The sequence below is a fragment of the Heteronotia binoei genome, chromosome 12 (assembly GCF_032191835.1).
Source record: "Heteronotia binoei isolate CCM8104 ecotype False Entrance Well chromosome 12, APGP_CSIRO_Hbin_v1, whole genome shotgun sequence".
Classification (NCBI taxonomy): Eukaryota; Metazoa; Chordata; class Lepidosauria; order Squamata; family Gekkonidae; genus Heteronotia; species Heteronotia binoei.
Window position 1 is genome coordinate 35,340,048 of NC_083234.1, and position 18,203 is coordinate 35,358,250.

The 18,203-nt window shown below is 44.1% G+C and overlaps 1 protein-coding gene across 2 annotated transcripts; it reads right to left on the reverse strand.

The window, feature by feature from the left end:
* Window positions 1–274: 274 nt before the first annotated feature.
* PRNP (prion protein) lies at window positions 275–17,786 on the reverse strand. Of its 2 annotated transcripts, XM_060251205.1 has the most exons (3): window positions 17,654–17,786; window positions 3,348–3,589; window positions 275–3,296 (listed from the first exon to the last, which is right to left on the reverse strand). In XM_060251205.1, the coding sequence occupies exons 2-3, from the start codon at window positions 3,577–3,579 to the stop codon at window positions 2,797–2,799; spliced, it is 732 nt and encodes a 243-aa protein (XP_060107188.1). In that variant the 5' UTR covers window positions 3,580–3,589; window positions 17,654–17,786; the 3' UTR covers window positions 275–2,796. The 2 variants fall into 2 exon arrangements, with proteins under 2 accessions (XP_060107188.1, XP_060107187.1); XM_060251204.1 differs by having other exon boundaries at window positions 275–3,589.
* Between the last annotated feature and the right edge of the window lie 417 nt (window positions 17,787–18,203).

Sequence of the window (18,203 nt, forward strand, 5' to 3'; positions counted from 1 at the left end):
ATCCCATTTCAGGATAGCACGTGCACATGGTTTCCAGGTTACCTCTCCTCCAGGTACGGACAACACCAAGACCTATGTAGCATCAGCAAGATTGCTGCATTGTATGCGTCTGACCACAGAGGCAGTTGCAGGCTAGCTTTCCTTTCAACCACTGGTTTCCCAGAGAAAAGAAAAAATCACCCCCCCCCCCCCCGAGAAAACAAAGGCTGTCTCAGAGTAAACACATGCACAAACAATCAGCACACTGTCTATAACAAAGGCACGGAGGAACATGTTGGGGCCTTTGGCGTGCTTTATTTCTTTATATCCAATAACAAACATTTTTTTTTTTAAAAAAAGCCTTCTGAAAATCAACATTAAGCACATGCAAAATTACAAAGTTACAAAATGCTCTCAAGACAGGGGACTGACAAATTGCTCAGATTTATTTGTGAGGTTTTTTGCATGTTTTTTCCCGATGCCCTGGTAGAGAACCTCTTCCAGTGGCATCAGAACAGCAATATAAAAATTGGCTTTGGGGAACCATCATCCAGACGTTTTGCCAAAAGATACAGCATATATTAGCTATATTCACAAACAGAACTTTACACACTTTACATTGGGATTACCTTTTTTTAACCCCCCAGTACCTCTACTTTTACACATACAATGTTACCAAAGAGCCAACTTAAATAAAAATGAGCAAGAACAGACCCACTAATAAAACAAGAGGCCATAAGCGGTAGAATAGAATTAGTACAATCCAAAATGTAGACTTCCATTTGACAGACTGTGTTAAGGTTAAATATGGCTAGATTACTGAATTATACACATCCCATTGTTTATTGTGCTCCTATACTCTACTGTACACATCAAAATAAACAAAAGATCAGGTTCTAGGACTCTCCTGAGCAGAACAATTTGTACCATTGCACTAGTGCCCCCCAGTTCCCTTGCACACTAGGCCATACAAAAGACCTTGCACAATCCATGGGTGAACAGAGAGGGGATGTGGCAGAAAGAGCATGGGGGTGTAGCCAAACCGGAAGCAACACTCTCATTTGTCAACAATCATCTGCCTCCAACAACTGTCAAGCATTAACCTTTTCCAGAGACTAACTCATATTTGAAGGCTACAATCCAGCTATGCATATTTACTTAGGAGTGAATCCCATAGAAATCAGTGGGATTGATTTCTGAGCAAACATGTTTGTTTGTGGTACATGGTAAATTGTTATCCACAAAGTAGTTAAGCACCTCTGTGAAAACAGCTTGCTCTGCAACCAAAGAGATCATGCCAGAAATAACAGATTAACGGCCTGCAATTTTAAGTGCTTTCAGGAATGTATGGCTGGGCTCAATTTAGAAATGACTTTTAAATTTTCATTTCTGCATTAACTTTGTCTCACTTATAGTCACAAAAATGTTGATTCTCCAACCAATTCAGAGCCTGTTCTGGACTTCTCAGTTTCACAAGACTCTTGGCAAATCACATTTGAGTGCTATCAATTTACACAATAACCTTATTCTTATAGGCCAACTTTGAAATGACTCTGGTCTGTGCGGTTAGCTATTAAAATCCAATCCAGATCTGAGTGAGGTCAATACAATGAATTCCAGTAAATTTAGTTTGGTCCTTTGTTTCAAGCCCTATCATCAATTATTTACAGTGACTTAATAGAAGTTGATTTGGAAGGAGCTGTGGCTCAGGGGCAGACATCTACTTAGCATGCAAAAGGTTCTAGGTTCAATCTTAGTGTCTTTAGTTAAAAAAAATCAGATCATAGATAATGTGAAAGACCTCTTGCTGTTTGGGTCTCATTTTCTCAGCACTGAAATCGCCTTCTAGAAATCTGGAGTATATTTTTTCATCTACGCTCAAAATTTTGCTCCTGGGCTTTGCCCTCTACACTTGCTTGCTTTACTGCGATTCTTGTCATTAATTTATATAAGTTTCTGCAGGTTATGCATGCCATCACACAAAAAAGATGCATGGGCCTAAGTCATCATGAGTCCCATTGTGCATGAACAGACCTCACCAAGAAGCCCATTTTCCACATGGCAGCCATGTTTGCTAAAATGTGAAACCAGGAGCATAGGGCATGTCTTTGTGGAAGGGCACCCTGGTCCCTGAAACTCCAACCACATTTTCCCTCCTTGCTGTCAAATCTAACAGGGCCGTTTCTGGAATCTGAACAAAAACAGGAATACCAAAATGGCTTCTCATGTTATTTAGTCAGTATTCTGTGTTAGGCCCTGAGGCAGTTTTTCCAAGCAACTTTTGCCTTGCACTTTGTTTAGTTTGCATATTTCACAACAGGATCAAGTGTGAAAATCCCCCCCCCCACCCTGTACTGTGTAATTTCGAGTCACCCTCTGGGACGCTATTGACTCTACTCAAAAATTAGTCTCCTGCATTCAGAAAGTGAAACTGTATTTATCATTACAAGAAACGCTCAAAAAGCTAGTAGTTTCAGTGAGGAGTTCACATAACCAGGAGACACTGGAAAGGAAGGCTTGTTATGCTTATATTGTGTTAAATTAGGATGAATTAGCTCTGAAGATGGCTGGATTGTTACCTGTTCTCCACACCTTACAAAACAACACCTTGGTCTCTTTCCTGTCCAGCTGATTTTGTTCCACTAGATACAGAATTAAAGACAGCTCTAGAAGGAGGATGTGCACTTGGCAGTGTGTATGTTCATTAACACTTAGCAGATGCAACAGCTCTTACAGACGCTCCCATCAAAGAGATGCATAAGCAAGAATATGTTCTCCACGAAAAAGATTGTTTTTATCTTATTCCTTCTGGCCTCCTCAGTGTATCAGATAACAGATGACAAATGTGATGATCATAAGCATGGAAGGGTTAGCAAGAAGGATAGCAACGCCTGATACCAACCGGTACTGTTCTGTGCACATTTCGTGTACCACTCGGGTCACAACCTTCCTTTCCATTTCATCTGCTGTTTGGTTCCCAGAGGATTCAGTAAACTCTCTCACAGTGACGTTGACACAGTCTCTCACAAAGACATCTCTTGACATGGACGGTTCGTATTTTGGGTGGTAAACCTGATCGGAATAACGATTTCGGTTTTCGTACCACCACCGTTCCTCATCATAGTTGTTGAAACGGAAATGCATATTGGACATGGCGCTGCCTAAGAGGTAGCCACCGACAGCACCTGCTACAGCACCTCCTGCTGCCGCTGCTGCCATGTGTTTCATCTTAGGCTTGGGTGGCTTGGGCTTCCATGGCTTACTGTTATAACTACCCCAGCTGCCTCCTCCAGGGTATCCAGGGTTTCTGGGATAACCTCCTCCTGGATAACCAGGGTTCTGTGGGTAACCAGGGTTTCTGGGGTAACCTCCTCCTGGGTAGCCGGGGTTCTGTGGGTAGCCAGGGTTTCTGGGATAACCTCCTCCTGGATAACCAGGGTTCTGTGGGTAGCCAGGTTGCTGTGGATAACCGCCAGGCTGACGATGGCTCCCAGGATTCCAGCCACCTGGTTTGTTCTTTCCTCTTTTAGAAAGGGAGATATTGGTTTGTAGCAGAATAAGGAAAACTGCTATCCAGCAGGTCACCAGGAATCTTCTCATGATGGTTAACCTGCAAAACAAAACAATGTAGGATTCTGGTGAGGAAAAAAAAGAATAGCCTAATATTTATGACACATACAAAGGACAACGCAGACACTTGTAAACAAATGGCAGTGGGCTTTCCCCAAAAGAGGTTCTTTTGTATATCAGATGTGACAGTCGTGCTGTATCTGGGAACAATGATCAAATGCAATGCACAAATCAAACAAACCAAAACAACAAATGAAAGTTCATACTTTTAAACATCTTTCCTCCCTTTTTTCTTCTCAACCCACATAGCTCCTTTTCTGCCCATGGGGAGGGGAAAGCCACATTTCCCCCCTTTCAGCTGGCAAAAAAAAAAAAAAAAAAGCTTGAACAAGATCAGCCACATGCTGTTGGGTGGTTTGCCACCTATGTCTGTAAGACTGTTTACTGCGCTGCTCCTGTTCTTGTAATGTTTTTATGATATTACTTTAACTCTGTTGTTTTACTGTTGTAAGCCTCTCTGAGCCCGCTCACAGGATAGGGTGGGATATAATTAAAAAATTAAATTGAATTAAATTAAGATATTTTTGAGAAAAAAACAAACCAAACTCATTGAGAAAGCGAGAACCATCCTTTCCTCCCTGTCTTGGCAGCAGCTTTTCAACACACAAAAATTAGGCAATGGTCCCTTTAAAGTGCACTCCCTTCTCTGTCTTTCCAAGATTTTAAGGATGGGAAAGAAGCAGCTAGCTCAGGAAGTCATATGACTTGGTTACTAGGCATACGTATAATATCTAGCTTGCTTTATGTGGATATAGTTTCTAAGCAGAATTTTATCATGTCTGAATTTACTCGGGGGGGGGGGCGTGGTCAAGGACACTGAGTTTGGCTGCATAGCTGATGCTTAAGAAAGCTGTTGAGCATAGAACCACCTCTCTAACCTGAGAACCAGTATGATGAAGATTCCCTTGTGGCTCATTAAGATGAACTCAAACCACCAGCTGTGTGCTTGACAAACCCCCCCCCCCCCTTGTTTTGACCACTCCAGGCATGCAACAAAACCTGGCTTACTGAGTACATCCCCCCTGGTCGATGGGGTTGCATTCAGCTTGGATGGATGAACATTTGATCAGGCTCATGTTAAACACATTACTACCAGATATCCTTCCTGCCTTTCAACTGCCAAAGCCACAGATGAATCATCTATTATATAATTATAACAATATCTTTAGTAATCCTCACTGCACTTTTGTCTTACTGTTGCAACAACATTACAATAACCTATTATAACATCAGGGCAATCCTGTGACGTAGGGGTGAGTGAGTGTGTGTGTGTGAGAGAGAGATTAACTGTTCCAAGGACACCCAGTGAGATCTTATGGATCTGAACTCAAGCTTCCTTAGTCCACCACACATTGCAAATGTTATATTAACAACAATTTATAAAACACCTCAAAACTATATGCAATATTAGAAAGAACAAACTACAGTGTTAAGGAAAAGAAGTGGAAAGTAAAAGTAAAAATAAGATGCTGTTTCTTGTAAGTGCAGCCCTCTTCTATGTTCTTCCAGTAATTTTTTTTAAAAAAAAACATGTTGCATACAAATCTAGCTCAGTGAGTCAAATGACCTGGTTACTAGGAATAGTAGGCCACTGTATGCAAGTTTGTCTTTCCTTAGCTTTGCTGTTAGTCAGCATTGGCTTGGGCTATTACTCCCACAGCATACCAGTCTGACATCAGCCTCCAGAGAAGGACATGTGCAACATTTCCCAACCACGCCTTGGCTTTGCAAGGTTTTATAGCACAATGTCTATCATGGATAGAGATTTCTTGGCAATGAGGAAGATGACTAGAAAAACAAAAGAGAGACTATTAGGAAAAACTCAGTGCCAGGAGATAAGCTACCAAGGTCAAGTCTTCAATCTTTTTTTTTTTTAAGTAATAATAAGCATTTCACAAACCTATAATGTTGCAGAATATCAGACCTATATGTTGCAGGAAAAATCCTGTGACTGGTAGCCAAAGATTAAATATACTGGTATGAGAAATTCAGTCCTCTTTTTGCATATCTTACTAATACCTTTTGTTAATCTTTATTCATTTGTCATGATGCATTTTGATTAAATAAATACAATGTATTTTTAATTTTTTAAAAAAGAAATTCAGTCCTCCTGACCTCAGACATGGCTTCCTATGCCTCTCTACATCTCAAATCTTCCATTCAATAGCACCCCCTTCCCTCTGGCCCCACCAGTGTGTTTTTCCATTCCACGTCCATTCATTTACTTTATATTGGTCCTGTACTTTCACCCTTCCATTTTATGAAGCACAGCGTTTGTGGACATTCTATAAATAGCATGGCAGAGCTGCCAAAGGCTAAGCTACCATCCCACATGCAAATTTTTTACAAATGTTGTAAAATGTCCACACGAAAGTCATTTATCAGTATGAGTAAGAAACAAGAGGAATGGGGTTATGCATCCTGGAAAAAAGGAACAGTCCTCAGTGGCTTCCACTGAGTTCTGCGGGACAAAGTTAACAAGCTGCAATCTGGGGCACACTTTGGATTCCATCGATATCCTGCCTTTGTTCTATAGTATATGAAGGGTTTCCAGGAGGTGTCCTGTACAGACTGACTCAGCTTTAGTCAAGGCTGCTGCACCCCATGGGGAGGCAGTGTGCGCAAGTGGTTAGAGTATTGGACTAGGTTCTAGGAGACTGAGACTCAGATTCCCACTCAGCCATGAAACTTGTCCGGTGATTCTGGTTCAGTACAAAGATTTCCTCCTGTGAAGCATGATCTTCTGGCCTGCCCCTTCCTGCAGCAACCCAGAATGCCTCTTGAAATCCTGTTCCTGAGGGTTTCAGTAGCCTTTGGAGTTGGTTATGTGGGGGGTTGGGTGGGAAGAGGCAACCTGTGCTCTGTAAGGAAAAGCCCCTACTTTTCATACACATGGAAATCGTGATCACCAGTATGGTTGCCAGGGTGCCTGGAGTTTTGACTCACACACATCTGCTCTAAGAAGTGGGCTTTGCCCATGTTTTCTAAGGCTTATGTGAACACTATAAGCCTCAGCTTTGCAGCAGCATTCTACATCTCTGGATGGGTGTTAGCCAGAACTACAGACGAACTGCCAGCTGCTCCTTGCGTGCCCAGTCTTGGCCGCTGCAGTGGAAGAAGCCACGCCACCATGAACTGTACAGGCAAACAGTTTCCAGCCTGTTTCCATGAACCAAAGGCTAATACCACCAGAATCCATCTTGTTTTCCTGACTCCATTACAGCAAAGCAAGAAACTCACGTATCCAACAGCTGCTTCAACTTCTGCATAAGGCAATCAAGCTTTTCTTAGACGTGGATCCTGCCAGACCGCCTAAGCCTTTGTCCAGTGGAACTAAGGACAAAGACTGGTGTCAAGAAGAACTATGAAGAAGAGGAAGACCATCTTCAGCCAGAGCCAAGTTCCTTTGTGTAAACCGGGTGTTACCATAGGTAGCAATCTGGCCATCTATTGTCACCTTTTTAGATAAGTTTAATAGTCTTAAGTACACCTCCACCCAGTAATTTCCCCCATTCTTTTCCCCAACAGTCATCCTGGAACCTCCCCCTTGGCCCATTGTTACCTGGACAGCCAATCAGGTAACTAAGGCCAAGTCCGCTCATTGGCTAGCTATGAGCGTCCAATCAGGGGTTGCCAACTAACCAGCTATTGGCTACTGCACTAGTCCAGCCCTTATGGTCACTGCAGAGCCTCCCCTTTTCTGAGGTCATGTACCAGCTGACCACCTGTCATCCACCCCTGTTCCTCCCATCCCCTAAGGGCTAAAGGTAGTCTTTATAACCTGTGACACAGCTCCCCACATGTGTGAATCTAGCAGTACCCTATCTCCGCTGTCTAGATCTATCCCCGATTCTTGGGCCAGTTGAGGGTCCCATTTCCCCCATCCTCTATCATCGCCATTGGAGCCTTCTTGAAGACTACGATTGGTAATTATCACCCTGTTTGTCTACCCATGTGTTGTCTCTATATATCTCTCTATTTTTCTTAGGACTGTATGAATGATTTTATGAGTATTTTATCTTGGATGTAAGCCTATATTTTCTGGAATAAATTTTAATTGTTTTCCTTAATTAGAGTCCCTAATATTTTTAAGCATTAATTTCTGGATGTGGAATCCTGCATACACAGGTAAAAGATCCTGATTAAGCCAGGTGCCCACTTGACAATTCCCCATCCTTGTTTTGAGGGCATTTTGGCTTACAGCTCCATGAGTAGAAGTGCTTGCATGCACAGAAGTGTTACTTTGGATCCAAGTCTACATCCACTGCTCTAAACTCCTTGGAAGAATGGCGGGATAAAAATAAACAGATAAACGTCCATCTGGTCATAGCTTGGAGCAAGCTGAGAATGGACAAAACCCTGTGGTCTTGCGCTCTTGATCAGTGTTCTCTAAGCTGAGTTAGTATAAGTTAGCTCACAATTTTTAGTCTCCAGCTCACACATTTTTGTTTCATCTCAGGAAAAATGGCCCTAGAGCAAACTAATTTAACTTTAATGCCAATAGCTCACAACTTTAATGCCAGTAGCTAACAAAGTAGAATTTTTGCTTACAAGACTCCACAGCTTAGAGGGAACACTGCTCTTGATGCTGGTTGGCTCAGCCACTATTGAGGAGTAAAAGGAGGAAGGAAGCACTCTTTGTCTTCATCCTCTTGATTTTGCAGTTGCAGGCTTTTCAGGTGTGTGTGTATGTGGGGAGTGGGGGGGGGGAGCAATATGTTTCAAGCACTTAATGCCCGAAAACTGCCTGGATGCTGCTGATGCTCTGGCTATACGCCTGCAAAATATTCACACATTCCCACCCCCTGCCAATAGAGTAAACTGTTGCCTTCCTGGGAGTGAGGGTCTTCATATGTATGCAACCAAACAGAATTATTCAAAAGTTGGAACAATGTCCTGGCTTCTCATGGCCCTGCTCAGCAAGCCAGGTGTGGACAAATATGACACCCCCCTCCATCCAATCCCCAGTGGTGGTCTCAGCAATGGGGTTGCCTGGGCAACATACATCAGGGTATGTTTTCCTACTATGCTCAGCTCAAAAGACCACTATCAAAAAGGGGAAAATGGAGGAATTTAATTCTTATGCATTATGGGATTTTCACAAACAGGAAAGAGGCTAAGTTCTTCTCCTGATGTTGCCTCCTAGCCCTGGTATTTAGAGGTGACCATTCAATACCTTTAGAGCAAATGAAAATGTTCATTTTCAGGAATAAATGGCTTGGCAGATCCCTTCAGCTGCTCCTGAACTGGGGAGAAGGGGAAGCAGTGGTGTTGTGTGCTGTGTTATATTTGTTTATTTTAGATACTTGCGCACCATTTTCTTCTAAAATAGGGATTCAAAGCAGTTTACAGCATCATTTTCCCCACCTCCATTTTCTCCTCACAAAAACCCTGTGAGGTAGATTAGTCTGAGAGAAAGTGATTGGCCCAAAGTCACCCAATGATATCTGTCCCTGGCCGGGGACTCAGAGCCATGGCCCCCACTATATGGGGGGTGGGAAGCAGCCGCCCAACACAGCATGCCTCCCCTCACTGGCTCCTTAAGCCCACCATGGTCAGAGGCTGCTCATGTCCTCACCCTATTCAACTACAACTGCCGTCCATTAGTAAGCTTCTAAATGGCTTCTGCGTGTGCTCTCAGAACAAGCTGTAGGCAGGTCAGGTTCTCTGGAGACGTGGCATACAAATCTTCAATTAAACAAAATAAAAGACCAAGAAGGAACCATATTTTTATTTAATATTTTTTCAAAGCTTCTAAATCCTTGTAATATTGGAATGGTGTTTATTCTGGCTCTGTGATAGAGCTATGGCACCATCCTGCATTATTTTCTCAGTGAAGCAAGTTATCAGTCTGAGGAAAAATCAAAGCCCAGATCCCTCCCCCAGAATCATGCCTCCTGACACAGTTGGAAAGGTTTGGTTGGAAGAATCAGCCCTACAAAGAAAATAAGCCGAAGCAGCAAATCAAAATAATGCTGCTGTGTCTGAAAACAGTTTGCGTACCAGCCAGAGGTTTGAACATTTAGGATACAAAAGGGCCCTGCCTTCTGCATCCAATTGCATAGTACTAGATGAACTGCTTGAGGCCCTGATTGCCATAGCAGAACCAGAAATCTTAGCACCATTTCTCGAGGTACTACTGAGCAGCCAGGAAATGGCATCAAAATGTTGGCGTGAAGGGCTTAAGGACCCAAATACCGCTTTGTAAAACAGTGCGTTTCTCAATTGCTATAGACAAATATCTCCCTAAGTGGATTGCCACATAAAGCCTTTCAAATGGGATTTCCAAGAGTTGGCCATATACTGTTGCATAACTGAGCAGGGTTCTTCCCTGTAAATGACCTCTGCACATGTAGGCCTACCGAACGCAGGGTTCTGCTGAACATGATGCTTTTAAAATAACACATCTAGATTCCATCCAATGGTTATTAGTCATGTGTAGGAATCCCAGGCCTGGACATGATGTGCCAGGGCTTAATTTGGCAGGTGGGCCTTCCTTTGGTCTCAGAGTGGGATAACCCTAACCTACCTTCCTTTCTCCTAGTGCTACTCTCTTCTGAGATGGGAGCCGAAGCTTGTCTGTTCTCTTCGGTCTCCACCCTCAAGCCTTTTGAAGGCCCTAGCCAGGCTTGGGGCATGCCCAGTTGCTTTCCTCTACTTGGAAACATTATGGGGGTGTGGCCCAGCTTGTGAGGGACCAACAGCATCTCCTGAGCAATTTCTGCCTTGTTACTTTCCTTTCCCACCCCTAGGGTGGAGCTTCCCAACAGCTGACTGTCAAAGGTCCAGCTGCTGTGGGGTGCCTGAGTCTTAAAGGGTCAGCCACCACTGATCAGAGGTCAGGCGTGCAGCTCTTTATAAGGCACATTATCCATTCCACTAGGCCTGATGGCCGCTGTGCTTGACCTTGTGGGGGGCTGAGAAGGAGGAGGGCAGAGTGTTCTGTCCACCCCCACCCCCAACACAATGATAGCTAACCAGAAACTCCATAGTGAAAAACAGCATACCTATGATCACCAGCTGAGGGGGGGGGGGCAACAGAAGGAGCATGCTTTGTCCTCATGTTCTGGCTGTAGACATTCTGGGAACACCTGATTCATGACTATGAGAAGCAGGGCTTTGGACAAGATGGACCACAGGTGTTATCCAGCAGGGATGCTTTTATGTTCTTCAAAACCCCATCTCTGATGCATAAAGCATCCAGATGAACTTCTTAAATCCTCAACTGTGTTGCAGTTTTCATTTTCAGCAAGCAGTTCCTTGGTTCCCTATTGTCCCCTTAAAATAGCTGTGATGGTACATTCTATTTTTGGAAAGGCTACAAACAGATGACAGGTGTACAATACACCAGGGGTGGCCAACAGTAGCTCTCCAGATGTTTTTGCCTACAACTCCCATCAGCCCCAGCCATCAGCCATGCTGGCTGGGGCTGATGGGAGTTGTAGGCAAAAAACATCTGGAGAGCTACCATTGGCCACCCCTGCAAAACACACATATGCTACCTGGACACTTTAGACTCAACAACTTCCTGAAGTGCAGTCCATCATACAAAAGCATTTTAGTTTAAGATCCGATCCCTTTCAAAGAATAGGGTTCTTATTGTCAACTAAAGAGTTGCTTTGTAATAATTTTAATATTCTAAAGCATTCTAACATTCTAAGTACAGAAATATCATTATTAATAAATCTTAACATTATTTTATCCCAAACACAGAAGCAACTTATAGAGCTTATAAAAGTTATGCAATATAAGTATTTTATGAAAAGAACTGTTAAAAATTAAATTATAATTATTGGGAACAAAGATTCACAGTGCAACCCTATGCAGAAATATTCCAGTTACTTCAGTGGGTTTAGTATGGAGTAACTCTACAGATATACAATAAAGGTATATGATGATTATCAATAACTCTGCATAGGATTAAGCAGTAGACAAGTGCACCTTGAAGACCAACTAAGTTTTATTTAGAATGCTCTTAAGCAGACTTCATCAGACAAAATGGGAATGGCAAGCAGCAATACTTAATATAAGTGGGCAGTGTGGAATCATGGGAATGTTTTTAGCAGATTAAAAGAATCACCAATAGGGATCTGTGTTTTTTAGTGTAGGACAAAACAGGGTTAAAAAATCACTGGAGTGATAAAAAGCAGACTGCTGTTGTAGGTAAGGGTGCCATAAATCTAGGTAACATTCTAGCTTTGTTAGTTTAAATAGAGGACTTGGCTTCTCAAGAAATTATAACATCTATATAGTTTGCCATAAAATGGGTTGGTATATACAATAAGACAAACAGCCAATATCCCCCATTTGAGTATGTCAATACAAAAAGACAAAAAACAAAAACAAAAAAACCAAATATTCTGATACACTGTTCTAAAAGAGAAAGAGTTAGCCCTTAGAAAAACAAGGTGCATTAAAGAATAGTGGAAGGTGGTTTAGTATATGTAATGAGACCAACAGCCCACATCCCTCATTTGAGCATGTCAACACAAAAAAACCCATTCTGATACACTGTTCTAAAAGAGAAATGCACTGGAACACTACGGATGCACAGCTATACTCAGTGAGAGTTGGTTTAGTTTATGTAATGAGATAAAAAACCAATATCCCTGTTCAGTCCTGGGGAGGTGTTTGTTCCAAGTTTCATGATAATTTGTAATTCAGTAATTTCACTCTCCATTCTGTTCTTGAAGTTCCTTTGCAGTAAAACATCTACTGCCCACTTATATTAAGTACTGCTGCTTGCCATTCCCATTTTGTCTGATGAAGTCTGTTTAAGAGCATACAAAAGCTTACATTCTAAATAAAACTTAGTTGGTCTTAAAGGTGAACTTGTCTACTGCTTTGTTCTGTTGCTTCAGACCAACACAGCTGCCTACTGGGATCTATCTGCATAGGATTGAAGTTGCCTTGTACTGAATCAAACCACTGGTCCATCAAGGTCCGTATTGTCTATTCAGATTGGCAGTGGTTCTCCAGGGTCTCAGGATCAAATGCCTGGTCCTTTTTGACTGGAGATGCTGGAGATGGAAGCTAGGATCTTTTGCATGTCAAGCAGATGCTCTACCACTTACCACAGCCCTTCCCCCACTGTGTGGCTGCAGTCGTAAGCATATCTACATTGGAATAAGCCCCAATGAATAAATGGGGGACTTACTTTTCAGTAGCCATGCATAGTGCTGCACTATAACAGTCTTTCTTTTAATTAATTTTAATAGTAGTACAACATAGGGGAGCAGTTGAAGTGTCAGCCTAGGATCTGGGAGACCCAGGTTTGAATTGCTAACACTTGCATTAGATGGCAGCTCACCCCAGAATAATAGAGATCCCCCCCAAATAAACACCACAAGCTCTTTAGGAACTCCACCAGCCCCATATTCCTCCTCTTGAATAAAGCCAGGAAACCTAAACACAACTAAAAAGCCCCGAAGGCTCTGTGCAGAGAAGTGGGTGATCCATCTTGCCTTCTAAAAGAAGTAGCTAAAGGGGGCATCACAAAATGCTGGGAGAGTAGGGGTCCCTAGTGCCCCCCAAGAATGTGAAGACTGAGGGAGATTTGCAACAAAATATTACAGAATGTTCTGAATTATATTCTGCAAATATTGTATTCAATAACTCACAGTTCCCTGAATTCAGTGCTACAGAGTATCATCTCTGGATAATTACATCTCTCAGCTTTGGGGGGGGGGGGCATTTCCTGGAGTTTTGGCTGTTCACTAACAGCAAACTATCTCCGAAAGCCCCAAAGCTCAGACAAGCAGCTCTACAGGGAAATTTTCCTAAGGTGCTTGGGGAAGAGGGTAGCTAAAGAGCTTGCTCCTCATCTGTTCTCTTCACCTCCGCAGCAATCCCTGTGCTTTGAGGGCAAATTGCCTCCCGAAGACCCAAGCCTGAGAGATGCAGTCCTGTGTGAGAAACAGCTCAAGTATACTAAGACTAAGGCTCAAAAATGGCTGATTCAGTCACTTTAAGAGAAGCAAAACACAGTGAGAGGCAGAGTCCTATTCCTCTGCAGTCAAGAGGAAGGTGTTGTTTTCCTTTTGGGAAAAAAAGCCTCTACGATTACAGGAAGCAAGATCCATCTTAGGTTTAGGTGAGAAAAGGAACCGTTCAGAAGTGTGTTGCCTCCCTCAGTGGTTTCCAATCTTCCCTTCCTGTTGCCAAAAGAGGAAATGGATCTTGCTTCTTGGATCACTGGAGAGAACCGCCCTGAAAATGCCTGTTTGCAGCTACTGTACAAGCAGCAATCCGCACCACAGTTCTCGACAGATACTGGTCCACACCGTCACTTCTCCAGGCAGAATGATGGCTTGAACTTACATGCTGCCCTTGTTGCCAAGGTTCCATGGCCACATGAGAGTAGCAGACATGCAGTCCTCATTCTGACAATTTTGTCTGCCCCAGATATGCAGAAACCTCAATCTTGTTTGTGTGGCCCTGTTTTATTGCTATATTTAACAGTAGGGAGTGCCTAATTCAGAATTAGATGGGATAAGCTAGGGGCCTGCAAAAAATCACAGGACTGGCAAACAACAGGGGGATCTTTCCATGCCTCCAAATCTTACCCCCCCCCCTATAATTCTATAAACTCTCCAGGTCTTCAGTAGGCTAAATCCCTGCCCTCTACTTTTACAATTTTTATAAACTGACTTTCCACTGTTCTCAACTTTCCACAGCATATTTGGTCCATGTTACAGTAAGTCTTTTGTTTTCCCCCTTCTCTTTTGATTGATTTACGAAGTAGTATTTTCTGCATACCTGGGGAGTGCCTACCTTGTCTGTGGGTTGTCCAGTTTTGCTGACTGGGATAGGGGTCAACCACTAGACCATTGGCACTCACTCTGCAGCTTGCGGAGACCCACACTTACTTCTGTACCTGGCATGAGGCCTGTACCTCACTATTAACAAAGGCATAATGTTGACATCGCAAGATGTCACAGGCACACTGCACATGGGATTGGTCAGGCCATATCTGGAGTATTGTGTGCAGTTCTGGAGGCCTCACTCCAAAAAGGGTGTGGACAGAACAGAGCAGGTGCAAAAAAAGAGTGTTGAGGATGATAAGAGGCCTGCAGACCCAGTCCTAAGAGGAAAGGCTGAGGAGCTTGGGTATGTAAAGTCTGAAGAAGAGGAGGTTGAAGGGGAACATGATTGTTCTCTTTAAGTATTTGAAAAGCTTTAACTTAGAGGAAGGTGGGGAGCTATGTTGGCAGCAGAGGATAGGACTCACAATAATGGGTTTAAATTACAGGCAGAAAGGTACTGGCTGTATATTAGGAAGATTTTTTTTTTACAGTAAGAGTAGTTCAGCAGTGGAATTGGCTGCCTAGGGAAGTGGTAAGCTCCCCCTCACTGGCAGTCTTCAAGCAGTGGCTGGATGAACACTTGTCAGGGATGCTTTAGGCTGATCCTGCATTGAGCAGAGAGTTGGACTAGATGGCCTGCATAGCCCAACTCTATGATTCTGTAATTCTTGCAACTAAGTTGAACCTCTGACAGCAGCTGATTCGAAGTGGAAACCATCTACCAACCAGAGGCCCCACCCCGCAAGGGCCTTGCTGATGTTCCTGGAACATGGGGTAGATGTCACATTGGGGCACAGTGCTCAGAAGAGTCACAGGTGGATCCCAAGCCACTGAATGTGTACCCCGTGACAGATACAGCAGTGAATCTCAAATGCAGTAAGGAACACATAAACTCATAGTGCTGTGAAAAGTTGAAACAATGTGCGGAAATAGATTTCAGTGGAGTGCTGTCACCTTAAATTAGAGGGGCTCTTAGTTTTCAAGGGAAGCCACAATATTTTCATCCTGTATGCAAAAAAACCACATGCCATCATTGGGGAAAAAAAATAGCTGCCTTTAAATATTGCTGCTTTGGAATCAAATCTGGCTCAGAGAGAAAGGAGCTTGTATGTTTGTATGGCTTGTACAGTGTGATTCCTCAGCTCCTTTGCTCACCAGCCTTGACCGGGGGGAAGCCACGACACATTTTAATCTGTGTATAAAGCATTATTGATCAATTGTACCAACCAATCAATTACAGCTTGTGACCAGACTAGTCAGTTAAGAAAGCAATTATGCATTCCTTGGGGACTCAAGAGATGCAAAGAGACCATGCACAGAAACATCTCCCAACACCCTGTCAAGCTGAACAGTTCTGATGGGCCATACAGAGCTATTGTATCCCTAAATCAGGCTGCTGGTCCTGTTAGCTTGGGCCTGTGACCACCAGGAGCCCTCTAGGACAACAAAGCAGAGAAAGCACTCCCCCCCCCCTTACCAGATATCCATTAGCAGATGGTGCTAGCTGAACTCTAGCTCTTTTGTGCACAGACCCAAAGATTGATCTGATTAATGCTTTTGACCCTATTTCAAGTGCAGTGGATTTGTGAATACCAAACTGGGTGCATCAGAGAGAATTCTAGCAGAGTGGAGGGGTTCTCAAGGGAAGTATCACGTGTTGGCAGACTGGGAGGGGGAGGACTCCATCTCCTATACCAGGTTGCTATGGATGTGTTACATAATACACTTGGCTTCTGACTTGGAACTATGCGTCTTTCTGTTGAACCGTGAAGCTGCTGCTGGGCTGGTTGGTTATACCCAGAGTGATGAAAGCTCTTGTGTGTGTGTATATATATATCTATGCTTCATATGCCTATACAAACGCAAATCTCCGTTATGATCTAGAGTGCCCACATGATATGTAACAAAGAATACTGTGGCACCATTAATACAAGCTGGTTTATTGTGATAGGAGCTTTTGCATGCAACCACCCTACCCTGAAGGGTTATGTGATAGTTCCTTCTCCACAGATTTCAAGATGCAACGTAGTCTATCCTCAATCCACATTCCTTACTCTACTTTTCATTGCTGAGGGATGAGATGTACAGGGAACAGGTGGCACCACAGGGCACTTTGGCACCAGAGACTGTTACATAATTCTTAAAAAGCAAGGCAGGAATGTCTTAATGAAGGCAAGGCTGCTTGCTTTTAAAAAGCAAAACAAAATTGCAGATGTGATAATTTGCATGCAGTACTCTGCCCTAGGTGTAAAAAAGGAGCAATTATGTTAACCAGCAGAGAAAATTATGAGACATTTAAATCTTTGGTTTTAATCACTGATGCTATTCTTGAACGTCTTTTTTTCTGCATGCAGGGCCATTACTCATAGAAATGTTACAGATGTACTAATTCCTTCAGTTTCTACTGTGCTGTTTTTAATATTTTATTTACTTCAAGCTGCTTGGGGGACTTTTCTACTGAGAGGGCTGAACATGCATTTTTTGGGGAAGGGGCAAAGACTGTGGCCAAGCTTCTCCATGGGCAGTCCACACACCTAATCTATTAGAAGCCTGATTTGTCCTGTTTCCTTTGTATGATAGATCTTGACATTTTGCAGCATCTAGCTCTACAGAATGTTGTTTCCAAGATCTACGGTTATGCTTTTCCATAGATGCAGGGAGCTTGTAGGACAGTGAGCCTCCCTTAGCAGTGCTACTGTCGGAGGAAACCGGTATGGCGTAGAAGGTAGGAGAAGGAGCTGCGAAAAGGCCCCCGTTCAACATTTGCTTCTACCACAAACTAAAAGCACCATCCTGCCTAGAATTATTCCAACAACGCAAGGCACTTTTGCTCCGGCATCCCCGCTCCTCGCCCTCACATCGACCTGCCTCGCTAGGCAATACTGCAACAAGATCTTGTGGGCGAAGAGCTTCGACCGCAGGAAGCACTCCATAAATGCGACGCGTGATGTTGACGGCGCCCTGGGAACAGGGAGGAGGCAGCAGCATCCCCGAGCTTTCTGGCCCAGGTCACCGTTGATCGACGTTTCTCTAGTCTAGAGCGTCAGTCCTCCTTCCCCAGATGGTTCCAACAGCGCAGAGTCCAAACGGCCGTCTCAACGAGCCCTACGCAGGAAACCAGCCGCCTTGGAGGATTCCATGCCGTTCCCCTTCTCAGTCCCCGAGCCCTCTTCTCCTCCGCCATTCTCTACCTCCAAAAGCTTCAACCTCGCCGCCCCGCTCCCTCGCCAATCCCGTACCTGCGTCCTTCCTGCCACGAGGTCCGGGGGTCGTGAGAATTCGGGGGACGCGGCCGCTCTTCCTACGGCGCGCCCGGGCGCAGCTCCAAGCCAAGTGTAGCGCTCCTGCTCCGCCGAGCGGAGGACGCGACACGTCGAGGAGGAACGGAACAAAAAAGGGAGGAGGAGCTTCGCGCCGCCTCCTGCCGTCGCCCTCCCCTAGCGAAGCGCTGCTGCTCCGGGTTACGGCTACCCACTTTCGGCTCATCACGAGGCGTGGGCGGCTACAGCCTGATGATCTTGGTCTTAGACATGGCGCTTACTCGAAGTAGGGGGAGGTGTGGGCGAGGGGGGGGGGTTGCTCCCAGGTGAGCGCGCCTAGGGTGCTTCCACCAAGGTGGCTTTAAAAAAACACACACAGAAAAAAAGCCACACAAGAGTTCTGAAGATCGAAGTGGCTCCTCCATTGATGTTATGAGATGGCTGCGGGTTGTGAATGGCTGCAACTTGGCGTAGAAATGGCGCTCGCAATTCAAGGCCTCGAGTTGCCGTGGTAGGGTTAGGAAACGGG